The sequence below is a fragment of the Leptodactylus fuscus genome, chromosome 1 (genome assembly GCF_031893055.1).
Source record: "Leptodactylus fuscus isolate aLepFus1 chromosome 1, aLepFus1.hap2, whole genome shotgun sequence".
In the NCBI taxonomy this organism is placed as follows: domain Eukaryota; kingdom Metazoa; phylum Chordata; class Amphibia; order Anura; family Leptodactylidae; genus Leptodactylus; species Leptodactylus fuscus.
Genome location: NC_134265.1, coordinates 168,258,698 through 168,286,572, shown reverse-complemented (window position 1 = coordinate 168,286,572; position 27,875 = coordinate 168,258,698). Strand labels below are relative to the sequence as shown.

Genomic DNA, 27,875 nt, shown 5'->3' with positions numbered 1-27,875 from the left:
AGCATTTGCCCAGTTTGCCCCTCTAACACCATCCTTGCCTTGCCTTACGTTATGATACTGAAGATATTCTGGATAGCTATAATAGGAACAGGAGACCACTGTTCAGTACTGTGTAGGGCACACTGTAGTAGGCACAGGATTGGACGTAATGGGAATTACATCTTAGTAAACAATAGACTCTCATTCTGAACAAGCACTCCATGTTGTTAAATCAGTAATTAACAAATTTCCTTTTAGTCTTCAAAAAGAGGTTCTGCAGTAGTGTACATGAACATATGCTATCCATTTACTGTGATGTTAAATTTGGATATTTGCTATTGTTAAAAATGTAGTATATGCCAATATATCTCATAATCATGATAAAACTGAAGTGTTCTATAAAAGACTGACGCATGGAACATCAATAAATATAATGTTATCACACATCACTTAAACAAAATCAATTTCTAGCTGCCTGGGAGATGGAATACAGTACAAGTTTGATTAGCTTTTCTCAGCGTGTGACTTTGGTCCTATAGTCTTTGCTTTTAACTGCATAGTGCACCGTACTGTTCTGTGAATCAGTATGTAAAAATTACAAGAATAAAGCCATCAAAACAAGATCATGCTTTCATTATATTAAACGTAAAGTACACAAGACAATGGGTGGGAAACATTGGGAGGCAGATGCAATGGTCTTTATTTGACCATCACCAAATTTGTAATAACATTTAATGTGCGTTTGTCTAATTAAGCCTATTAGTGAGCAAAAACAATATATTTAAATGGCTAAACACAAATGGTCTTTACAATAGATCAATAATTCTGTAAATTATGTACATGTATTAAACTTCCCTTGCATGATCCTGGGCCATTTCTAAATGAAAGAGAGGTTAAGGGGAACAGATTCTCCAACTTAGAGGGGCGTTCACACTACCGCTGCTGTCCGTACCGGGGTTTCCATCCTAAACCCCGGGTAAAATGGACAGGGGACACCAGCGGTCACCTTTAAAAACCCATTCTAATGAAAGTGTTTTAAAGCTGACAGCTGGGAAACCATCCCCTGTCCAGTTTCCCCAGGGTTTAAGATGGAAACCCCTGGGCGGACAGCGGCAGTAGTGTGAGCACCCCCTTAAAGGGGTTTCCCATCTCATTGTTTCAGCCGGACTGCTTCTCACTTCCGGTATTACTCCTCACTCCCCCAAATACTGGACTTAAAGGGGTTGTCCACTTTCAGACCAATATTGAGAGACGGTGGCTCAGTGGTTAGCTCTGCAGCCTTGCAGCGCTGGAGTCCTGGGTTCAAATCCTGCCAAGAGCAACATCTGCAAGGAGTTTGTATGTTCTTCCCGTGTCTGTGTGGGTTTCCTCCGGGTACTCCGGTTTACTCCCACACACCAAAGACATACTGATAGGGAATGTAGATTGTGAGATTGTGATATGGGACAGTGACTGACAATATCTGTAAAGCGCTGTGGAATATGATGGTGCTATACAAGTAAGCATAATAAATAAATAGAGAGAAATGTTATGGTTTGTACAATTTTCCAATATACTTTCTGTATGAATTCCTCACAGTTTTCTAGATCTCGGCTTGCTGTCATTCATTCTGTTACTTCTAGAGGATAAAACTCTGGTCATGTGATTTACGGTCCATGGTCATGTGATGAGTACACAGGTGATGCTCGTTATAGTCACAGCACAGTACTCAGACATCTGCCTGGTAATCAGCAGTGCACCTGTGTACATCACATGACCATGGACCGTAAATCACATGACCATGGACCGTAAATCACATGACCATGGTCAGAGCTTTATCCTCTAGAAGTAACAGAATGAATGACAACAAGTAGATATCTAGAAAACTGTGAGGAATTGATACAGAAAGTATATTGCAAAACTGTATATCCTTTTATTGTACAAACAACAACATTTGTTTCTCAATATTGGTCTGAAAGTGGCCAATCCCTTTAACAGATGTATCAGCTTGTATTCAGATGATAAACATCAATATGGCAAGCACATTGTTTTTCTGCATTGGACAGTAACTGGAATGATAGTACTGTACATCTGTAATATTATGTGTTTTGAGAGGGGGAGAGATGACAAATTCAATGTATGATTGGCGGCTGTATGCTGGCTTCTATATAGAATTTATGTACCCAATCTGAACTGATTTCAACAAATAAATGTGTTCAGGTTAGTAAAGACTTACTATATTCGGCTCTCTATTGGGTGGGTTGGAGTACTAAAACAGCAAGTTCCACTTATATTAGCTCTATTGCAAAACTGAAAACATGAATAAGCCCCATAACCAATAGTTGACAAATAAACCACAAGGAAATTGTATTGTGGGAGATGGCACCAGAGTTTAGCTAACAAAGAATGTAGGTTTTATCAGTCATAGTTAAATCAAACTATAAACACAACAATGGATATCAGGCTGTTGAACGTAGGTTACATTTTGAGTAGTGGGCAGTAATTTAACAGGTGCAGGACTTTAAACACTTGCGGTAGGCAAATCTTGCTTAAAGGGGTATTTCAGTTGTTTACCTATGAGCATTAGATCTGTAGCAGACCAATTACTGCTACTGAGAAAGACTATATGCTTTGTTAACTAAACTCTGATGCCATCTCTCACGTTACTATTTTCTTGGGGTTTGTCACGGACAGGTAGAATATGAGTCCTCTACCACATGGATAGGTTAATAATACCACTTTGACTAGTAAAAATATTAGTAGTAATAAATATAAAAATAAAAGTATAACTCTTGGTCAACTTGCACCTGCACTCTGACCTTTTACAGTTCCCTATATGATCCACAGCTTCTTTCTCCCTGAGTTTGGGTATTCTGGCCTGTCAGTACCTAGCTTCTCTGCAATTCACATTTTGTTCCTGGGTACATCATATGTATGAGCACAGCTCTCAACCTTGGAAAGACGACAGCCCAAAGCTTCGCTAGTTGAATTAGTTTCTCTGTTGGCAGGTCACCTCTAAGCTCTGGTTCTGTTACCCATGAAACCATAGATCTAGACATTAGAATCGATCCTGATTATTATGAGATGATAGGTTTACAGTTCGTTACAAGCCCAAGATTTCCAATAAATTTGAGTATTCCATGATGAGTATCCATAATACTTCAATAGATTGGGAATCAAGAAAACTAACTTTTACTTCTAAACACTCTCAACTGAACTGCCAGCTAAAGAATTCTATGTTCCCTCAGGTTGGAGCTACTGAAGAGTCCATTACCAACTCTTCAGAACTTTCTGTACCCTATAAAGAGTTTAAGGATATCTGTAACAAAAAGACTGCAGATCTGCTACCTCCTCATTGCCCTTATGACTGTCCCATTGATCTTTACCTGCAGCAGTTACCTTATGGTCACATCTATCCACTTTGTGAGTCGGAACAAAACATTTACTTGCTATTCAACTTTTCCTGCAGGAGTATCAATATTCTTTGTGCCAAAGAAGGATGGCACCTTATGTCCTTGTATTGGCTGTAGAGAACTTAATCAGCATATTTGTTTTAGTTTTATTAAAAAAAAAAAAAAAAAAATGTAGAAAACAAGAATTACTGTTACCTGTTTTTCTGCTGCCCACAACAGCACCCACGCTAGAAGAACACCCTTCCTGGGAAATGAAACCTGGAAAAATATCAATTAAATTACTAAATTATTAATTAAAATATTAATTTTTCTGCACCGACTCCACACCTCCCAAGGTGTGAAGAAAAATCTGGAAAAAAAAAATGCATATAACAAAAAAAGCAAAAACATAAAAGCACCACCTAAAAGCAGAAATGAGAAAATGTTTTACTGAAACCCCCCCCCCTCCAAACTAAGAAATTAGGTTTTTATTGATTTAATTATTTATTTTTACTATTTTATTAGCCTTCCCAGAGGGATTGAACCTGCAATATTTTGTTTCATTATATTACTATTGAGGCTGGTTATAAACCAGCCTCAATATTAATATTCCTATCGCAGGCCTAAAAGCCTTCATAAGACTTCTGGCTGCTGCAGGAACAGGACAGCTCCTATGATCTCACCATGCAGGAGCTGTCCTGCAAGATAGAAGTCGGACTCTGATGGTGGTCATTAGCACCAGGTCTCCACTGCACATTACAGACCCAGTAGCTATGGCAGCTGCTCTGGAGCAGAGCAGCTGCTATCTTGAAAGACCTGACATCCACCATAATAGCACAGCAGATTTCAGGAATGGTTAAGTAACGTTTGGTCAGTGCCCAGGATGTCACCATCATCCTAGTTGACTGGGGAGGACCTAAGGATGGGGAAATATAGGCTAAATGATTTAACTACTTGATCTACCTAGTGATAGAGGAAGTAGTAGTTTTAAGACCTCTATGAGGGTCATGAAATTGTAAGAACAAACTTAAGAAACTTAAGTATCTGAAGATGCTTCTAGATATCTTAGATATAAGGCATCTTCTAATTTCTTAAATGGATTGGGGTAAAAAGAAGGAAGGATGACCTCCTTGGACCTATGGGACTGAGTTAACTTTCGAGGTAAACCATGGCAATGGTTTGAGAATGACTTTATCCTCCAAGATTTTTGCATATGGAGGGCGGGCCAAGAGAACCTGGATCTCTGATATTCGTCTAGCAGATGTGATGGCCACTATAAAAAATAAATAAATAAATTGAAGGTTAGATATTTAATTGAAATGCTATCTAGGTGTTCAAAGGGTGGGCTGGTGAGAACCCCTAGCATCTTATTAAAATCTTCTAATGTACTGGTGCAGAGTTTTGTTTTTTAATCTAATCCTGCTTGAAGGAAACGTTTGGGCTACTTAAGGGATATAGATCCCAGAAATCTAAAGACAATTTGCCAAATAGGGAAATAAATATCTAAAGTTACTTTTTTTCTTACTTGCCAAGAGTGTTAAAATTACTTTATTAGAGAAACCACTTCTGTGTAGAATCCCCCTTTTAAATTCCAAGCTGTTAACCCGAGCCTCTGGATCTGTGGACAAAAAAGGGTCCACGGCTATTACAAGTATAGAAGATTCCTCTTCTCTGGTCTTTTTTTGCAGTAGGGAAGTGACCACTTCACTGCTGGAATGGTTGAAGTCATTAAGCCTGACATTGCTTCTCTCATGGTACAAGAATCCTCAAGGTCTAATCACCACTGGGGAAAAAGTAGATGCAACATTGCAGAAATGGTCTATGTTCTAAATTTCTTTTACAGGAGATATTTCTTCAAATTTTTAGGTTACTATCCAAAATAACCCATCTGGGCTTCCTTAAAAGGGAAGGTGGAACTTCTCATCCTGCCTCCTTCTGGGGAACCACAATCACTACTTCCTTGTGTATAAGAGAAAGGATCTTTTATTCCAAAACTTGTCTTTTCTTTAGGGTCCCTGGGGAGGAAGTAATCATGAATAGGTCTGGAGGAAGGCTGTTTGTTCTAATTTGAACCCTCCTCCTATGCTAGATAGAACCCACCTTTTGAGATTTTTTCCCAGGTGGAAAAAGTCAGAAAGAAAGCCTTCCTCCATCAGAAGGCCTGGTGTAATTGCTGAATAGGATGGGATCTATTATCTTGTTGAGAAAATATTTGGAAAAAATCTTTGCAAAGCCCTTTTTTATGTCCAAGGACTTCTTCACAATGTCATTTAACATAGGCCCAAAGAATAGTTTACCCATACAGGGAATGCTTCATGGCCAGTTCCCTCGAATCCTGGTCTAATTTTTTCCTATTTTTAAGCCATAATTATTTCCTAGCTGAATTGGACATGGTTACAAATCTAGCTGCGAGTCTACTAGCATCTGGTTATGCGCCTGAGAAAAAAAATCAGGGGATCAGGGGCCTTAATGACGGAAGAGAAGCTAGAATTTACTCATTTGGAGAGAGTGCCTTTAAGTGGGCCTTAAGCTGGTTTAACCAAACTCTAAAGAAAATGGGTCACACAGGTGGCCGCAATATTTGAATGCAAACTACTAGTAGCTACCTCCCATGTTCTTTTAACATAGGTATCTGCTTTCTTATCTAAGGGATTCCCCAAGCAGCCTAGATCTTCAAAGTGAAGGACTCCCTTTCAAACTTTTTGGTATGGTTCTTCCACTCATTATTTAGAGCTTTAATATTTTCATGTACCAGAAAGACTCTTGCTTTTTTGAGGCCTACAGCCTCTAACATTTGATCTGATCTGATTTGACTTTTGTTCTTTAGTTTTCTCTAAGACCTTAGACGTTCTTACAGCCTTCAGTAATTTTTTGTCTTTAGCTGGAAATAAGGCTTGACCAGAAGAATCTTCAATAGAGGAATCCAATAACTAGCCTCATTCCCCCTCGTCTTGAGCTTCCTCAAATTCTTCCAACACACTATATGACTGAGATGCTGAAGATGTAGAAGGCTCAACCCACTGTGAGGAAAGGACTTTTATTGAGGAATATACTTCTGCTCTATCCATCTGTTTAATATTCTCCATAAACAAGGAGGACTCCTTAGACAGGACTTTAACTAAATAAGACTCGCATAATGCTTTTGACTATGAAGAGATGCCACAAGTCTTACATTTGGTTCCAGTTTTCTTAGGTACTTTGGACCCTGGGCTTGTGTCCTAGTGGGCTCTGATGGGTCGTGCAACCTTTCTTGCTTATGACATGCTTCCAAGTCCTGAGCCAATGGATCTCTAGGCGGAATGTCTTCTTGCATCCGTTTTGTAATGCTAAGAAGGTTATAATGAAGATTCTTTTCTCGATCATCTTCCCACAGACATACATTTAATTCTCAAAGATGAGAATCTGGAATTCTGTTCTGCTATCATGGCCAAACTGAGTGTGCTAACTAAACCTTATAAGAAGATTTATAGTGTTATATAAGCTATCTCCAGGATTACAGAATTGACTTTCTTTCTACTGCATAATTTGCTTATAACAACCCTCAACATTGTTTTATCAGTCCATTACTTTGTCAACCTAAAATTCCATCCTAGTTTTACTCCAAATCTACCTATTTCTTCCGTTGTCACTGATAGATTCACTGCCTTGTTTTTTTAATTAGCCCACTTTTATTGATATACTAATTAGCCATCTCGGAGCACTCCGGAAGTTCTCTGAGCTCTGTGTGATATGTGTAAACAAGGCGAGGTGAGAGCAGGGAAGGCTGCTGCTAACTCATCATCATTATGATGACCCAAAGGGCGCTCTTTGAGATGGGGAGTTAATGCCAGGAACTAAACTCATCAAAACTGGAACTCTGGACTTAACAGGCATGTCTTGCAACCTTTAACATTATGCCACTAGAGTCGGCTTTGGTTCAGCTTTGCTCGGTCTTGTGTTTCTTGCATTTACTGATTAGTTTAAGAATTGAACCTGCATTGTGACAATCACTGTTCTCATTGCCCTATATGAACCCACAGCTTTCTCCCTGTGCCTGTCTAGCTAACCCGTACCTAGTTTCTCTGCGATTTACATTCCGTTACAGTGTACTAATCCAGCATACATCATACCACGACTGAGCTTTTGCTTCTATATACCAAACTCTGCATACATTTGGTCACGATTGAACTTCTGCCCCTATATATTTAACTCTGCATACGTTGAACCTTAAGAGCTGAGAACAGCAGTGGTGAAACTCCTTGCATTGCTATTCTGCTATATATCATTCCTAATAGTGAACTGTGGCGTTTTCCTTGGTTATTGGACTCCAGACCGACATGAGTACATAACATACTTTATTAACCTTCTTTTTAGTAGAACAGACTTTAAAAATTTCTCCCTACCAATCTTCTAACCAAGCATTTTCAGGGAGAGTACAACCCCTTCCCAATGTATTGTCAGTATTTACAAATGCGGTAGCTGGTATCAAATGAAAGCATGCTCGCAATTGCGGCCTCGGAACTATGGCCGCGCATGCGCAGTCGGCTCTACTAGTGTAAGAGCCGACAGAGGTGACGCTGCTGAAGAAAGAAGGGGAGGATCCAGTAGAAGATAGAGGCGGCGCAGGATCCTGTTCTCTGGCAGCCGTGGGGACGCCCCTCATCGCATTTTCAGTGCTGGGGCCCGCCCCCATCGCTGCCAGAGAACTAATTTACATACCGGTAAAAAACGGTATTACTAAGGAACGGCGCGGTGGAGATTCCATCTAAAGGTAGGAGACGAATAGCCTTTCTAAAGGCTATTCCGACGTGTTATCCACAGAAAAAAGTTTTTTAATGGTAGAATCCCTTTAAAGCCTATTTTCTTCTAAAGGTAAAAAGGGTTAATAATAACATATACTACAATAAAGTTCAACAAACACTCCCCTACAAAACAGATTTAAAAAAAAAATGAAAGTCACTTTATTATGACAATAAACTTGTAAATTTAGGCAAAGTACAGTACTACATGAAAAATGTAATTCACATCGTTGATAACTCATTAAAGGGAATGTACTCTAAGATGACATTGTCTAAGTTCAAGTTTTATGGTCAAACTTTCTCAAACATTTTCATTATTTATTTTTATTTTTTTCTAATTTCTGTCATTATCTATACTAAAAATTTTACAATCTTACTAGTTCTCACTTTGGCCACTGAGCCCAATAACAGTCTGATACTTCCTGTTCTGTACAGACGTCATCTCATAATCATCACAGGATTACAATAAAAGATAACATCTGTTAAATAATTCACTACTGACAAAAGCGGATGGTCGCTAGGGGGCCACACGGTGGCTCAGTGGATAGCACTGCAGCCTTGCAGCACTGGAGTCCTGGTGTTCAAGTCCTGCCAAGGAGTTTGTATGTTCTCCCAGTGTTTGCGTGGATCTCCATCCCATATTCCAAAGACATACTGATAGGGAAAAAATGTACATTGTGAGCTCTATGTGGGGCTTACAATCTACATTTAAAAAAAAAAAAAAGCGGATGGTCGCAGCTCACATCCTCTCCTTCCATGCACAGAACACTCACTCATAGATGATAAGTAATTTCCAGACTACTGCTTTCTATCGTCTATGATGTTATTGCTGTAAAGCATATCACTGAATTCTGTTAATAGGGCAGAGCTATCCCATAAATATACGCAGAAAAACACACATCTTAATTAACATAGTTGATCAGATTACATAACAACTGTCTGGAAAAAATAGGTTTCAGGATCTGGTTCGAATTATTAAAGATATCCAGGTGATAATTTCCAATTAATATGTGAAAAAAGGACATAAGTACAATAAATTTCAACAAAACCTATTTAATGTACTAAACTTGTGGCTTGCAATAGGCTATTCTCCTCAGCATTGAAACTGCAATACCAAGAACAAGAAACCATATGGTTATGCAAATCAAGGAAGTAGCATGTGTCACCAAGAATCTGCAAGTGATCAAATTTTCTATCACCTAGCTCAAGGGTTTGTCAATTTGCTAGTTATTGCCTCTTATGGAAAACAGCGGGACTAAATCCTTGAACTGAGAGACCAGTTCATCACTTCAGTAGATTGAGGGTTGAGATTGAGCCTCTGCACAGATGGCCTGTAGTGATCCATCCTGTGCTGCAAGCAAAACTGGATGTGATGTTGAAAGCCTAGGGTGGCAAACAGTGTTGACACAAACTGTCTGAAGACATTTTAAAGACATTGGGCTACAAGCCAGATGTTCCGCTGCAAGTGTTCCATTAACCTCACGCCACCGCTCTCAAATGGTATCATGGTGTACATCACAGTAAGTTAATAGTGACTAAATAAGAGGTCTATCCTCTTCAGTGAGGAGTCCTTATTTGGATCCAATGATAGCCAGAGATTGGTCTGTAGATCACATGGGCAAAGCCAGGAAAAGGTTTTCACAAGGGAATCCTGATGATTTCCCTGCCCAAGTACATTCACCTTAAAATATTTCTTAGACAATCATTAATATCTTCACTGATAGCATGCATGTAAGTATGTTTTCTGCATGTGGTGTTCTAGATATGTACTAGATAAGGAATAAATTGAGATGTTTTGAATATTTTGCTTCCATTATTTTTTCATTTGTAAATAACATAAATGAACATGCCTACTGAGACTGTGATGTCCATAATCCCCAGACTTTTCCTTCTTGGTTTGCAAGTTCAATGTTGAGAAGTGTACAATTGAATAAATTGCTAAAATTCTTAAAAGCAAACAGGTTTTCTGGGACTTAAATATCGATAACCGATATATCGATATATTAATAAATCAGGCACAGAGCAGAACAAAATGTAAGGCTGGACGGACGCACAGCACTGCACACTGTGTAGTGGTCGTGGTTGCCAACTGTGGCTCTCTCCAGTTTATCTGCATGACAATGAGTTGAAGCAACCATTCATGGCTATTACACAGTTCGCAGTACTGTTCTTACATCTGGTACACTGTCTACTGAAGTGGGCCTGGCAATGATGCATGATATAGGCAGTAGGAATCCTTACAATCTGCTATTGATCAATATATATATATATATATATATATATATATATATATATATATATGTTACTAATAGTAATGTCCTAGAAAACATAAATGTGGACATTCATGTTGTAATGTATACAAAGTAAAAGACATATTAAAGGGAGTCTGTCACTAGAATCGAGCATATCAAACCAGCCACATATACAGATAGGTTAGGGTCACCTGAATCAATTGGTACTTTCTTCTTGTGAATTGGTTCCTCCATATGACTGTTTTTGTCAAAATGCAAATGACCTCTTTAGGAATAACAAGGCTAACACTATGGGTTAATATGCTGGATGGTGACAGACTCTTTTGAAATTGTTTATCAAAGGAAAAAAAAAAAGTAGAAGAACTGGTTAAGTCTTCTTCACATCTCCAGCCTTCATCAAGGCTTTAATTGCACGAGCTCTCATCTCTAATTCCAGTAGTTCAAGCTGCTGAGCTGAGGGCTGAATGTCTTCTGGAAGTACAGCAACAGGGACAGTGGGAGCTTCTTCCACCACTGGCTCAGCCAGCCCCAAAATCTCATTCACACTTTTTTCAATATCCATCACAAGGTCATCAGGTTGTCCTGTAGTCTTAATATCTGTCGTAACAGGCGTCTCATGGATGCGCTCTTCACAGCTTGCTCCTTCTATATCACTGTCATATGTATCGGCATTAATGCTGAGAGCATCGTAATCCTCTCCTTTGCCTAAGTAAAGAAAAAAAACGGTGAACTGAGAAAACCGTAAATGCAAACAAGCTAATGTAACTAGATCTAGTTTTACACAACATACCAGATGACAGATGTTCCCTGCCAAGTTGACCATGCAATGGTCTTTCATTCACTGTAGCCCTATTTGTTCACTTTTGAACTACCCACAAGTCAACCATTTTTTTCGGAACTATTTTTTTTATACAATACATATTGTTTGTCGTGTTTATTAGCTTATAATTCTTTGTCACATTGTATTATCATATACTGTCTTGTTCATGTAAAGTACTGCGGAATATGTCGCTGCTATATGAATAAAGTTGTTATCCCATTGTAGCAAACCCTCACAGCAAGAATCGTTCCATTCACTGACCGCAGATATACTAGGTAAAATGCATTGTAGGCATATATGCTGCATCTTATATTAAGAAGGGGCAGGGGAGCTGAAATAGGTTATTTGGAGATAAATTTCTTTGTATATTCCTATAGAACATACTTGTGCAAAAGAGGAGCCGAAAACTGTTGACATCAGCTACCGTGTAAAGTTTCTAAACAACAATATGTAAAGTGTCTTAATCAAATGTGGTTTAATAAATCAAATAGACATTTGTATCCTACCCGCGCCACTCTGGTAAGATGCCTATGTGAAGCCATTATTTACATGCAAGAGATGAGCGTCCTGATTATTTCCACAAACTCATTTGAATAATTATTCCGCCCCTTTGTCGGCTCATCAATATTATCAAAGTAAACATTATAATATTAAACTTTCGCAACATATAATTATTAGCTCATAAATCAGGATAACTTTTATAATCCCAGCAAAATCAGCATATAAACAGCGTCACTGTAAGACTGCCTTACTGCTAATAATAAGCTGTGCTTGTTTGTGTCTATCCTCCTATGTATTTAATTCTCTACTTTTAATTATGAATAATAAAGCATCATACCAATCACCAATCTAGGATTATTTGCATAAAATGCCAGCTATTTATTCAGAAACCATGACATTTTCTGATTAGAAAGAAGTTTCTAGGCATCCAAGGACATTCGTACTTAGAAAATCTGAAGTGAAAAATGTTCATTTACTAAAGAACTATATTTTTCACACAAATTTATCCTAGAGGAATCTTAAAGAGAAAACCCACCTAAAAACTAGATTGTGAGAAGAAGAAAAGCAGCATTAGTCAAAGATTTGCATTAGAAGAAAGCTGCAACTATCTTTAGTGGCAGAGCAGCTTACTGTGAATTTCAGAATCCATGTGTGTCTGAATGCACGGACCCCAACTGAAGGCATCTGACATTAGATACTAGGTCAGTAAATGAGGATAACCTGATATGGGAGACATGGACACTATTGATATTCAGATGAATGAATGAGTTCGAACAATGTATCAGAGCTACTGTACTAGAGTTCAGGGTAAGGCCCGGTTCACATCTGCCCAAGGGTTTCCATTTGAGAAATCCGCTTAGGGACCCCCCAAACGGAAAACTAATCCACATAAAAAAGCGGTTACCTAAGGAAACCTGTGGACCCCATTGATTATAATGGGGTCCGTATGGTTTCCACAATACAAATGAGGAGAAGGGAACGGAAAGTGAACCAGGCCTAAGAAATCCTTTTGTTCATATAGCATTTCCTATTCTGACTCAGGGTAAGGACAGAACAGGTTTTTACCTATTAATATGAAAAGCTAATTTTCCCATTCTGTTAGAAAACAAATTTTGATAATGGCGAGGAATTACACATTTTGAATATCCTCTTAATGTCTCGAAAGGAAAAGCCTTTACCTTCTGTACATCCAATTGGAGAGTTGATAGTTTTAACTTCCTCTCATTATCCAGTCTCAGCAAGAAAACAGACAACACACTTACAGAGGTTGTCCCACAAAATACACAAGATACGAAATAAGTGTTAAACTGATGGGGGCCACTTATTTTAAAAAAAAACCTGAAGCCTCAAATCACACATCTCCATTGGGCTCTACTCTAGTCCATGAACCTGCGGAAAATAACTAGCTTTATCTTTGGCCATCTTCGACAGGCCCACAGATTTGAATGGACATGTAGGTCCCTCTTCCATTCATTTTAAGCAATTCCGGACCCCTGTTATCAGGACTGGTGGGGGTCCCAGCATTTTACTCTGCTTTGCACTCATAAATCCTGCTCTAAATCATGTAAAACTATCTATCACAGAGCTTAGCTTTTCTCCCTCCTGTTCTCAAATAGGGCACCAGAAATCATACGGTTTGCTTTGACCAGAAATTGCTGGTTAGGCTTTACCCTACTATACCAATGAACGATCTCAATAGAAGATTATTCCTTCCTGCTAAAATGATTTATAAAGTTAGGCTTCCCATAGCGATATGACAATGGAGATAACATGATTAATGATAGACAAAGAAACTAAGAATAAATTGGAATGGAGCAAATACACTAAAGATTGGAGAAGCAGTAAGAAAGATTAATGAGATAATACAGAAAAGAATACTTATCTCACTGCTTACATTTTAGATTCAATCCTGTACTCTTAAAGGGGCTGTGCCAGATTTTCAAGAGTCTTACTAAAATTCAATAAAATAAAGAACTATTCTGTACTCATGATTCAATCCCCTGCCGTTCCAGTGACTGGCTGCTGTGCTCACGTGAATACTGTACATGACGCCCTCACAGAGGGACCATCAGGGACCAAATTTGAAGGCACTGGAGCAATGGGGTAATAAACAAGTGAGCTGAAGTTATTACTTTATTTTTATCACATTGCCTACTTTTAGCTATGTTTTTGAAAATCTCTGACAACCCCAATAAGAGTTTAGGTTTGAATGTAAAATATTCAACGATGGGATATTCTTTGTTCTATCCTACTAATCTGCTCCTATAGGTTTATAATGCAGTCCTTTTCTGAGGTTTTCTACATACAATATAATTTGGTGTCATATTTTTGTTAATATTATGCATAGTAATGTGCAATGTTTATAGGAAATGAAGAAAAAAGTTACAGAAGTATACAGTTTTTGCATAACCGAGAAAATCAATGCATTTGCTTTACCTACCTGCTTTTGCATCTGCCTCTTCAAATCCTGAACTAGCCCTCAATGATGAAGTTGTTTCTAGGTTATCATTTCTGCAAAAAATGCAAATTAATAATATAATAACAAAAATGATTAACCATCTAATGTTGTCATAACAAGACAAACTAGACTGTTCATTGGAAAGGTGACTTTTAAAGAGAGTCTATGCCGCCACCATGTTACAGACACAGTATAGTGAAACAAATTATTTTATTTTTTTGTTAATTCTCAATTTTTATAGAATTTTTGATCAAATTTGAAATATATATATTTAAAATCACAATAGTTAACAACCTCAGGTAACAGACAGATGTGAGGGGTACACTACACAATCATAAAGTAGCATTAGTGACTAAATAAAATTTTACGTCAAAAGACGAACTGCAACAAAACGATACTTGTGAAAAACAAAAAGGGCTGAGTGAGTAACAGAGTGTGGGGGAAACAGGGGTTGAAGGGTGTCGGGAAAGAGCAGTAGGGCACAACACACTTTTCTTATGTATTTCTCCAAATCTACAAAAGTGACAAACAACTTTGAAGTCTTTGCATATGAGGCAGAAGGTGCACTGGGGGGCAAACGTACAGCCCTGGGAGCACTGATTTGCTGCTGAAGTAGGATGTTTGATGTCACAGTAGTAGGAGGGTTAACTCTCACTGCATGGGGTGGCAGAGAAAGGATGATATATGATAGGAGAACAGCGCTCCAAGGAGCTGAAGGCCTGCCCTCAGTGCATCAACTGCCTTATTTGCTCAACATATACATTATATAGGTATGATGTTTATCACTGTAATGTGCTCTGTAATATAGTGGCGACAATTGTATATGCTTGCAGGAGAAGATAGGCTCCCTTTAACAGCAAGAATTACAGATAGCTGAATTGCTGCCGTTGAATCAATCAACATGATGGATGAGACTTACTAAAACCCCTTACAAACAAAAAGTAGAGCAGCTACCAAACCGCTGTATGTATATTCAAAGGGGTATTAGAAAAGTAATAGTTGCTATGGCCAACTGCTCCACTTTTCCCATTTACTATAGTTTTTGTAAATCTCACTCATGAAGTCTGAGCTGCACTATAAGGGAAAATCCGCATTTTCACACACCCACCTATTTGACTTGAAATGCCATGGTTAAAATTGGTCAGGGAATAGTTACTAAACAAAACAGGCCAGAATGCCGTACTTACCATGTGGAAAATGTATTGTGTTTTAGGCACATTTTATACCTTACTAGTTTTTGAAAAGTATCTAAAAAAAATGGAGAGGGGGTTCAGACTACCAAAGCATAGTGAAGTCTGAGAATATGGTACATATTTTACAGAACTAATGAGGGGACTGGGAATTGGACATTGGGACCTATCAACATTCATGTTGGGTGGCAGTGCAGGGTTGTGACCACACACAAGTCACAAAAACAGGGATTCTGGCAGGCATAGTCACGGCCCAGGCGCACTGAATCACTCATTTACATAGGGATAAAATATAGATTTTTCCCGAAAACAAACTGTTTTACACAAAAGAGATGTGTTCATTATGCCACTAAATGTCTCACTCCACTTACTGACTTGTATGGCACATCGAATGGGAGTTTTACCACTGGTTATAAGCTGGGAAGTGAATATTTATGCTCATTTCCCTTCTAATAAAGTCAAAGCTATCCCAAAGTCAAAGCTATGACGCTGTAGTACAAAGATCTATTCTGGATAGGAACCTGTCTTAAAATAGTCATTATGAAAACATAAAAGAAATATCAAAAAGAGCATGCAAATTAAAAAACAAAACAAAAATACAATAAAACATATCACCAGCCATTTTCTTACTGCATATTAGGCTCCTATAGTATGAGGCTAGAACATGTACCAGGCCTTTCTTTTACAATGCACACACTTTTTAGCTTCTCCATTACAAGAACCATCATTTCTATTACAGTAAAAAATAAGCAATAACTGGCACAAGATGCTATTACTTGCACACAAACTGAGATAGAATAGAGGAAACACAACCATCTGCTCTTTAGGTCCCTGGAGTGTTATTCTGTATACACTGTTCCATACTTTAAAAATTGCTGTAGACATTCAATTTAAAGAATTATAGAATAAACTCAGAGAAGCAAAAAAACAAAAACAAGGCTTGCAGAGCCATCTACTGGCAGATCCAACTTATAGGCACCTAGGTATAGATACTGTATATTGCATCTTCTTTACATAGAAACATAGAAAGAAAGATACAATTTAGGGATCATGGCAAATAAAGGTAACACACAGAACATATATTTGATAGATTTTTAAATATATTTTATAGTTTTGCTGGAGAAACAGTAGCAGAAATGCTGTGTCTGATGTCTCCGGCACAATACGTGTATGTTGGCCAAACCTGCTGACCACCTATTGTGCACAGGGTCTCCAGATTTCAACCTGTCCGATTATTTTGTTTGACAGTGGTTATCTCAACAGAGAGGTGTCTCACAGCGGCTCTCTCCCCTCTACCAATTTATAAAACATGCATGTTGAGCCAAATCTTGCATGTGTCTGGGGAACAAGAAGAGATAGCTGTCAGCCAAACAAATGTTCACTCGGCAGCTGCCACCATTCCTGATCGATGAGTGCATTTAGTTTCAGTATCTGATATGTTAGATGGGATCTGTACAGTAAAGAGGGTGGTCTTTGCCCTTAGCAGACAAGGGGGGCGTGATTCTGAGCTGTAACACTATATCTGCTACTGATTACACAATGTCAAATCTCAGAACCTCACCTCCTTGTCTGTTTCTCCTACCTGATTGTAGAGCAACTAAATATCATTTCTGTCCCCAAAACTAACTGCAGTGATTGCTCAGGAACAGTTGGGGTTAGAGAAAACATTCCAACTGCACTGGAATTACTGGAGCAGCAACTAAGAGAAAGAATTGGTGGAAGTGGTCAATGATCCGCTGTAAGTGAGACTCAAGCATTCAGTGGTTTTGCAATACTTGTAACGTAACATGTTTTGGTTCACTAGTTTTCCACCAATCAATGACTGACCTTTATTCATGAGTATTGCACCACACTATTCATGACCTAAAAGTGGACTTAAAGATGATTATTCAGGGAATAATCATCTTTATCTGTTTGTTCTCTCTACTGGTTATGTTTTTTTACGAAATATACACCCCTGTCCCCAAAACCATTTATTACCGTGTTTCTATGAAAAGAAGATCTAGCCTGAAAATAAGCCCTAGCAGGATATTTCAGGATTTTTGGAGTAAACTTGAAATATAAGCCCTACTCCGAAAATAAGCCCTAGTTACAGTTCATTTAAAATAAATAAAAATAAATAAATAAAAAAAAAGTGCCCAGGCAGCTGTACACGTAGAAAAGTAAACAGAACCGATAAAGTAGACCAGTGTTTCCCAAACTGTACTCCGGGGAGCACCAAGTGCTCCGCGAACCATCTACAGGTGCTCCGCAATATGGCTATAATGAACGGTTAACAATAAAAAATAGATAAATGTGAAGGGTTTCAAAATTAAAATTCTGGTTCATGCGCACTCCTAATATTCTACTGGCGTGGCACTATAGTCTGCTTGGCGGATACACTAGGCCGGCGGATTAACGCTTCACGGTCAGACAGCACTTCCAAACTGGTCTCAGACCGCCCTTAAACTGTACCTAAGGACGAAAGTGCTTTAGGCATCTTTCACCCTCGTATTGTGCGGTCATTCAATCCTTGCTGTGTCACTTGATCCTTGCAGTTTTTGCAGTATTTGCAGTTATTCGCCACGTGTTATTTGAAAAGCATTCCTAATTTGGTTCGCTGGTTAAAGACTGGATCCTTCAACATCCAACACGTATGTTCAAATATTATGCTAAAAAGTTAAAATATGGATGTTGTGATTATCCAGAATCAGATTTGGGTGATACGACTTTTCAATTGCAGTATTGAAGAGATTACTGATGCTGAAATAATTCGACAGGCTGAAGAGTTTGTGGAAGAGTTAGTGACGCCAAATGCGCCAGAAGTGTTCAACGAACGAAAATGTACTATCTAATATCAATTAGTTAGAAATCCCCCTCCCCCATTGTTAATATCGCTCGATATCCTTGGCACCTATGTAGGTTTTAGGTAAAATATGTTGAGTGCTCCCTACAGAATTTCTGTCCTGAATAGTGTTCCTCGTCTCAAAAAGTTTGGGAAACGCTGAAGTAGACCCTTCATCAAAGACAGTGGACACCCCCAAAAGAATCAAACATTGACTTTAAGTGAGCGATATAGCACTAGTGAGATAGTTCTCCACAACAATAAGGGTTGTATACTGCTAGTGCTGGGCTCTCACACACAGATCAGGTAGTCCTGCTGGCATCACTCCATTGTGGCTGCTTCCAGTCACCAGGGGGAACCAACTGCTACACTTGGTGCAATGTCAAGGGACCTGACAGTGACATGCTTTTGACTGGAGTGACACAGATCTGTGTGTGGTAGCTCATCTACCATTGGCACTTACAGAATCTAATGATTTTGGGTCTAAGAGGGTCTGGTGAGTGGATTGTTGATTATGGAAAAAAATAAGACATCCCCTGAAAATAAGCCGTAACCCATCTTTTGGAGCAAAAAAATAATATAAGACCCTGTCTTATTTTTTGAGAAACATGGTACCTGTGTGAAGGGCAGCTGGGGAGGTAGGATCAAAATGGGCCTGTGGACCAAGCAGAAGGGACTTAATGAAATCTGTGAAAGTCAAAGCAGCTGCCGAGGGGCAGAGGAACAAGAGTACAGACCTCCCAGCTGCCCTTCACATAGGCAATAAACAGGGCTCCAGGGGACCAAGGTATAAATGAGTAATAAAGCTTACCCAGGGCAGGGAATGAACTGGTGAGCTTATTTACACCCTAGAAAACTCCTTTAGGTCTGGGCCTCATGTGACAAATCCCATCCACACATTGCAGAAAAATATGCTCAGCAGAAATATTGCAATTTCCAAAACTATCACGTTTTTAGAAATCACAGCATGTCAATTATACCTAAGAAAACGGCGGTTTCCCTATAAGTATAACTGAAGCAGAAAGTCTACAGACTTTCTATGAAAACTGCTACGAGAAAACCAGCAGCCCAGGTTTTTCCAGCAGCGCTTTTTTTGTGGCAGCCCATTATGAGGGATCTTAGCCTGAATCTCCTGTGAGATGGACCTGGAGACAAATATAATGGTAGACCCTCTCCTAGGTCCACATTGCAAGACTCTAGGAAATATCACAGGGATTCACAAGATAATACACCAAATAATGACTATAATAATAATAATGACTCTACACCAGGCAGAGTCTTCCTCTATCATCTGTATTATATACAATAGCTATAGAACTGGTGGTGGCCTTGCTTTGTCACACACAGTCTGTACAAGAATACAGTATATGCTGACCCACTCTTCTTTATCTGTCTGAACCCAGTACCTGTATGTGCTGTCCTTGATGCTACTGAATATCCCGTTTCCTTTTCTGGGTTATAAATTGCCCATCCTCACCCAAGATATCTCTGCTTTTCACAACAAATTACCGCTATGTTTAATTTGAGTGAATAATGGTTTAATTTGGGCAGAGCCTACTAAAAGGAACTTTAATTTCTTCTGCACTTTTATTTCAGATTCTGGGAAAGAATTGTGAAAGGGGTTTTTCTGACCTGAAATTGATTTATCATAATGATGACTTATCCAAAAGATAGGTCACCAGTATGTGATTTGTGGGGGTCAGACACCTACAGTGTGACCAATCAGTAGTTTCAGCAGAAGGGATCCATGACGTCAATCAGTGAACAGTTTCGCTTTGAGAAGACACTGCAACAGGACCAGAACGCGCCGGAGCATCGTGGACAGGTATGATTCCTCCCCCCCACCCACCCCTAGTTGTGCAGACATTAAAAAAAAAAAAAAAAAAAATACCTGGACAACCTCTTTAAACATTTTGTGATGGATGCTAATAACAGACACTAACACATTTGTCAAAAATCTGAATGACTTCAATGGGATTTGTCTTGTTATATGTTAGCGCCAGTTTTCATCTAATCCATCACAGGTCCGTTATTTTGGCAGAGAACATAACACAGGACTTTTGGTTCAATTCAAAATAACAGACTTAGGGTCAGTGCACAATAAGTTTTTTGGCGCTGATTCCGCCTCAAAATCAGCCTCCAAAAAAAGCCTCCCAATAGAGTTCTATTGGGAGGCTTTTTTTGAGGCGGATTCAGCATCAAAATCAGTGCCAAAAAACTCTGTGCGCACTGACCCTTATGATGGACGTGAACGGTTCATGTTTTTTAAATTACTGTCTAAGGGTGCATTCACACTACGTATACGGCAGCTTATTCTGAACGTAAAACACGTTCAGAATAAGCGGCGTATAAAGCAGTTCCATTCATTTCTATGGGAGCCGGCATACGAGCGCTCCCCATAGAAATGAATGGGCTGCTTTTTTCACTACGAGCAGTCCCATTGAAGTGAATGGGAAGTGCCGGCGTGTACGGCTAGCTCTGCTCATTCTGAGCCGTACACGCAGCGCTTTCCATTCACTTCAATGGGACTGCTCGTAGTGAAAGAAGCAGCCCATTCATTTCTATGGGGAGCGCTCGTATGCCGGCTCCCATAGAAATGAATGGAACTGCTTTATATGCCGCTTATTCTGAAAGTGTTTTACGTTCAGAATAAGCTGGCGATTACGTAGTGTGAATGCACCCTTATACTAGACATAGGATGGACAGTATTGCCCTGACAGTACTGCCCTGATAGTCATTCATTATTTCTGTCCCCCCCCCCCCCCAAAAAAAAAAGGATAAAAAAGTATACATAACCAACACTAACTGATGTTAATGTTACCTATTTTTTCTTTTAAACTACCGTAATCCATTAAAATGGTACAGTTAAAAAAAAAATGGACATAGGAGTCTGCTGTTTTTTGTGGGGGTTTTTTTGGTTTTTGAAGAAGTGTCAATAATGAACTAAAAAAAAGTGACTGAACAAAAGAAATCTAAATCAAATGGATAATTGGTGTGACCACCCTCTGTCTTTCAAACAGCATCAATCTTTTTAGGTACTCTTGCACTCAGCTTTTGAATGAAATCAGCAGGGAGGATGTTCCAAACACCTTGGAGAACTAAACACAGATCTTCTGTGGACGTAGACTTGCTCAAATCTTCCTGTCTCTTTCTGTAATCCCAGAGAGACTCAATGCTGTTGAGATCAGTACTCTGTGGGGGCCATATCACCACTTGGAATACTTTGCCTCCAAAGGGTGGTCACACCAAATATTGATTTGATTTACGTTTTCCTTTTGTTCATTCACTTTGCATTTTGTTAATTGACAAAAATTAACTATTTACACTTCTATTTTTAAACGCATTCTTACTTTGTAAGTTAGTATGGTTGTATACAATAAAGACCAGTTCCATATCCATTATAGCTACTACTGGTAACAACTGGTAGGTCTTTTTACAAGTAACTCTACTAGGAGTAGCTGTTAAATAGCAAACAAATAGCTGAGAAAAGCCCACCCAAGCCAGGGACATTCACACCGGCTTCAGTGCACATGTGCCCAAGGTTTGCAGAGTATTAAAGTTTTATATTCAGTGCAGACATGGGTGGCTTTACAACACGTCAATTTAGGTCACTAATCCCTGGGTCCAAAAGGACCTATGGGTGCTTAAGTGTCCCAAATTGCCCTGACAGGTTCCCTTTAATACACAGTTGTAGAACTTGTTTCCTTGGAAAAATGCTTTTACCAACATAAAACTTAAATTCTTTTATCTGAACATGGCTCCAAATTCACCAAATCAGTCTGTAAAATGATATTGTCCTCCAGTATGTTGACTACTTAGGAAAGCTAATATTTTTTATTGATGACCTATATTTAGGATAGGTTATCAATAAACGATTAGTGGGAGTCGGACACCCAGAAATCCTTCCTGTCCATCATGAGGCTACCTCAAGCTTTCATTTTGTAAGTCTTGAAAGGCTTTAAAAAAAAAAAAAAAAAAAATAGCAGCCACCAGGGTTGGTGGGCCTAAACACAATTTGGCACTATGGTCTTAATGCTTGTGATGAATTGTAGTTAAATTATTGAGGTTTTTTTTTCTTTGTTATTTTTTCCGGAAGTCCACGAGGCGAGTCTGACCTTAAGGGTTGTTTGTTTGTAACTTTACCAATATTAAGGATCCAGTTGGTATCAGAAACATGTCAGAAAGTTAAACACTAGATATTGGCTTTTACTGACCTATCACACCAATTGTAAATTGCTTTTGATTATTAATAAAGTAGCCTACTTATTGATTTTTGGTATGCTGGCGATCTTTTACAAGAACTGGATCTGTAGGTAAATTCTATCAATATATAAATAGCAATATCCTAATCAACTGTGAACATATACTTGGGCACTGTTTACATAAGCATTGCGCATTGCAGTATAATGGATGCTACAATGCTAAGCTGGATGCATCACACCAGATGAACCCCAGAAATGTATAATTTTGTCAATCAGGTTCCTCAAATTTGTCCACTGTGCACCAAGCATTACATTTAAGTCAAAAACAACACCAAGCCCACAAAGCCTCCAATGCAAATGTGAACAGAGGGTTTAATATTTTGCTATCATAAATAACTGAAATGTAAACTTTAAAATATGATCAGAGAATACTTACTGACTGACTAGTCCAGCTTTGGATTTTGTTATGTGTCCTTCATTTTCTTCCTCTGTATTAGAATCTACACCGTGATCTCCTGGACAGAATAATGGAAAAAAGAAACATTTTGAAAATTATGTCTAATAGGATAAAAGATTTTTTTTTTTAATAGATGTCCTATCCTTAGAATGAGTGATCAATTTTTGATGACTGTCAGGCTGTTCAGCTGCTTTCACGATAGCACAGCTCCCAGCATTATTCACATGATGTACTGACATGCTCTTCTAACAAGCAGCTGTTATAAATATTGCAGCAGTGTGCTACACAATGGACAATTCAGTAAAAACAGATCTAAAATTGCTTACCTACCTTGAGGATAGGCCATAAATTTAAAAGGAAGTCTGTCAATACAAAATTGAGATAGAAACTAATCACAGTACCTTGTAAGGCTGTCAGCACAGTTTGCAATGAAGTATTTCTTATTCAGGACCATTGCTCCATACGTGTTAAAATCATCTTTTTATCCCTATGCAAATGAGATGAGCATAGAAGGGCTTTACTTTCCATCAATGGGCTTCACTATCTGCTGCTGCTAACTTCTGTCTCAGGAACACAGTACTAACTGTACTGTGCATGTCTGATGATGACAAACTGCTTCCATCTGAAGCCAGCGTCCTTCACTTCAGGGGGCAGTGTGTCATCATTAGACATGTAAAGTTACAGTTAGTACTGTGTCCTGAGACAGCAGTTAGCAGTAGCAGATAGTGAAGCCAATTAATGGAAAGCAACACCCCTAAAGCCCTTTTCTGCCTGTGTGTATAGGGATAAAGGAGGAAAAAGGGGACCAAAGGTCCATTGAGAGAGAACTGCGCATACTGGTAAATTTAGGAAGATGGTAAACCAGGGTCCAATCACATCAGTCCAGTGCGACCTCCACTCTTGTTGTGTGTTTTTAAATGTTTTTATGTGTTTGTGTTTTCCTGATACCAATATTTTTTACAATTAAAAACATTTTTGTAACAATAAATTTAGATTTAAAATCAAAAGAATTTTTTGTGTTATTTATACATTGATACTTAGTTGGTGCTTTGAGTTTTTGTGGGTATCTTTGTTTTTTATCTAGTATTGAGATTGCTTTGGGTTTGATTCCAATCACATAGGGTTTATTGGATAGTTAAAAATACAGCATATAGCACGAAGCGTTTCGGGCCTTACACTGGCCCTTTCTCAAGTGCAAAAAACGAGAGCAGGTCCCGTCAGGTCAGAAGCTCCTAATACTTACCCAGTTTTTAATCATCTGTGTACTCTCAAATACTACACTTAGTACGCTCGGTGTCTTTGTTTTGTTTTATATTTCTCTAGGGATAAAGGGACCATTTTAACTAGGTACTGGGATTAGTTTTTATCTCAGTTTTGTGCCGACAGATAATCCTTTCAATACATCATCTTAAAGAGTTATAAGACTATTATTTTTTTGGAGTATGGAAGGAAGCTGGAGAAATGCCCAGCGAATTGAGTTCAAGTTACTAACGTTAACATAGAAAGCCATCCACAACCTGTCCCCTCCATTTATCTCCGACCTAATCTCCCGCTACCTGCCACACGTAACTTCAGATCTTCGTACTCCGTTCTGCTCTCATCCGCTCCTCACAACCATGTCCAAGATTTCTCCCATGCATCCCCCATACTCTGCAACTCCTTACCAAGACACATAAGACTGACCCCCATAATCACAGGCTTCAAGAAGGTCCTGAAGACTCACCTATTCAGGAAGGCCTACAACCTCCAATAACACTACTGTCACCACTGTCACAACCTGAATACTTTTATAAAACTTGTGTGTGTTTCTGGTGGGGATTTGATCTGGTGTTCTTTGGTCTTCTGGTGGTTTCCTTGCCAGTAGGCCATTTGTTTGTGCATTTGGTGTCGGCCTTCAGAGCATACTTGAGGTTCTTTGGATTGAGCCTGAGGTGTTGGTAATTACCATTATCCTATTGGAAGGTTCTGGGGCCTGTATAAGGAGGAGGGCTGGCTTCACTAGTTGCCGGTTTTCGTTGTTACCAACTGGAATTCGTGGCTCTGGGAGGAGTAGTGTTTGGTGGAATAACAACTGACTAGGAAGCGGTGTGAGTGTTGCCTTGTGTGTGAGTCTGGTTTGTCCCTCCACACTTCTACTCTACCCTGTCCTTTAGTTCTGGTTGCCTGTCACTATCCTGGTGTTTGTGAAGTTTGGGTTCCAGTTTGTTTTGCCCTAGTCCTGTGTTAACCCTTTCCTCACCTCTCCACTGTCCCTCTCCTCATTCTCTTGTTGCATATTGTGTTGTGCTGCATGTCTGTTGTCCAGCACATCCCATCCTGTTTGTTTTGTCTGCAGCTGCACCTTGGTTTCTGTAGGGGTGACCACCTTAGCATCCCCAGGTCCTAGCTCTCTTTTAGCTCTTCCCCTATCCTTCGGCTAGGTCTTCTTGTTACAGAGCCAGGCGTTGTCGGGGCCAAGGCTAGCTTGGGAACAGCTGACCACCACCCCCAGGCAGGGCCTATCCAGCCACCGTAGCGTCAGGGAAAGTCTCCCACCACTGTTCCCTTAGCGGTGCAGTCTGCAGTCCAGATTCTGTGTCTGGTCCTAGACGCAAACGTAACAACCGCACTGCCATCTGAACAGTCTCTCCCCTCACTTTCTGTCTCTACCCCCTTCCCTCAGAGATTGTAAGACTTTGTGGACAGGGCCCTCTACCCCACTGTGCCAGTCGGTCATTGTTAGTGTTATATTTGTCTTTATATTTTGTGTAGTGTATGTAAACCCCCAAATGTAAAGCACCATGGAATTAATGGTGCTATATAAATAGACAATAATAATTGAAAGAAAACCAACAAATACTAAAGAGAGATATAAATGTATATGAACAAAAAATATCCTCCTTCTCATGAGAAAGATACATGATGTAAACCGTAGTGGAGGCAATCTTATACTGTGTTTGTGATTTATTGTTCTGGTCGTCACTAGTATGATGTGACAGCAATCAGACTCTCCAACTGATACAGACTTATGTATAGACAGGAAAACAGGAAATCAGTTTATCGTACTTTCATAGAAACGAATAGACAAACTGACATCCTGTCCAAACAGGACACTGAGGGACACCTCAGCCTGGTGTTTATATTTATTTATATATACACATACTAGCCTCTGCCCGTGACTTCGCCTGTGGGTTGTTGGCATCAATGATCCGCCTACATTCAGCAAATTGCTGCCGTCAATGGTTTGCCTGCTCTGGCATTTTGGCAGCTGTCAAGCTGTCCTGCCACTGAACTTGTTCCTCGCGCTGTGCCTGTGATTGTTCCGGTATCTCAGCAGCTCGCTGGGACGCCATATAATAAGAGTGTTGTTGGTGTTGATGAGCCCCCTCAGCTCCACTTGTGGAGAACTCTGTGACTTCTGGCTTCTTCATAGCTCTCGTTGTTTGCGACAAACTAGATTTTCTTTTTCCAGGCATGTTGAAAATTGTCAAACTGCCAATTTAGATTGAAGGTGTTTGCCCATGTCAGTTTGTCTGCAATGCCTGGAGCAGATCAGATAATATGCAAATGCAGGAACACTGAGGGTTAGTGTATGTGTTTACAAAGAGAGATAACAGCCCTGGCTTTCTCAGAAGCTGAGATAAGAGCAGTGTAATATAGTATGTGAACAAAAATTCATAACAGTCGTGAAGCCATGTCATTTACTGTGATAAAAAGTAGCCTATATTTTAATTGAGGTTACAGTCTATGTGCCGAATTTCACTCAAATCCGTTCAGCCCTTTTTGTGTGATTGAGGAACAAACATCCAAACACACAAACATCCAACTTTCACATATATAATATTCGTAGGATATATTTCTATTTTAACTCATACCAGTGTTCTAGCATGAGTTGTAATAGAATTTTAAGCCAGTTAGAATCTCCAAAATACCACGGTATGTTCACTATATCACTAACCCCACCCTACATCAGCATATATTAGAAACAATTTTGGAGGTGGTAGATTCCCTTTAAAACTTTAACAAATCTGGTGCATTTGGAATTGTCTGGCTTTCTGAATTTATTTTTAAAGGGGTTGTCCCATAACAAGGATCCTATTTATACTGCTAGTTTATGTGGATTTAAGAGTTTTAAATACATTGCTTTATCAAAACTGCTTTGTTTGGCCGCTATCTTAATTTATTCACTTCATTGTTTACATGTGTTTCTATGACCACAGGCCCTGGACCGCGGGCTTGTCTGCTCAGTCCCTCAGTGACGTAGCTACCCGCTCTCGGGGGGGGGGGGGGGGGGGGCGGCTCAGTGCTGGGAGCAGCTCTGAGCTGTGTATGTCTGACAAGTAACGGAGCCCCTCAGATGGTGGAGGTGAGAGCTCTGAGATTTTTGATTTTTTTATCTTCTGCTCTTCCACTTATCAGCCAGTTTAATTGAATTTGGCTGATAAGGGCTGAGATAGGGAGTTCGGTACCTTTGTATGTATTACAAACTGACTCAAATCCATCTCTGCTACATCAGCTTCTACATCAGTTTCATACTGTGGTAATGCATTTACAACCAATCCCTCATTACTGACTGCAAACATAGCAGATAGCAGAGCAAGTGAAACCCCGCCCACCAATGTGCCGAGAAAACCAGAAAGTGAACAGAGCACACAGCCTGCAAGTTGGTGAACAAAGGTTATGGGAATACCCCTTTAAGCATGACGGCTCATTGGTTAGTACTATTGCCTTTCAGCATTGGAGACCTGAGTTTGAATCCAGTCAAGGACACCATCTGCAAGGAGTTAACATATTCTCCTCATATTTGTGTGGAATTCCTTTGTGTACTCCAGTTTTCTCCCACACTCCTAACACATACTGATAGAGAGTTTTGACACAAGCCCTATGTGGAACAGTGCCGATAATATCTTTAAAATCCTATGGATTATGATAGCACTATATAAGTAAACAAATATAAATAAATAAATAAATAAAGCAAGCCTGCTATCATCAGCCATACTTTTATGCCACTAATATGTACCATTACTCAAGTGCTACACTTTCAGTACTGACTGTGCCTGGTAT

At 39.3% G+C, this 27,875-nt stretch overlaps 1 protein-coding gene across 1 annotated transcript in view; it reads right to left on the bottom strand.

Annotated features, from left to right (window-relative positions):
* Window positions 1-8,345: 8,345 nt before the first annotated feature.
* CAAP1 (caspase activity and apoptosis inhibitor 1) overlaps window positions 8,346-27,875 on the bottom strand; it is a 28,235-nt gene continuing 8,705 nt past the window's right edge. The window contains exons 4-6 of the mRNA XM_075279336.1: window positions 22,812-22,890; window positions 14,142-14,212; window positions 8,346-11,085 (exon numbers count right to left, since the gene is read on the bottom strand). Of these exons, the coding sequence (XP_075135437.1) occupies window positions 10,748-11,085; window positions 14,142-14,212; window positions 22,812-22,890 (488 nt within the window). The 3' untranslated portion in view covers window positions 8,346-10,747. The remainder of the gene's footprint in view (window positions 11,086-14,141; window positions 14,213-22,811; window positions 22,891-27,875) is intronic.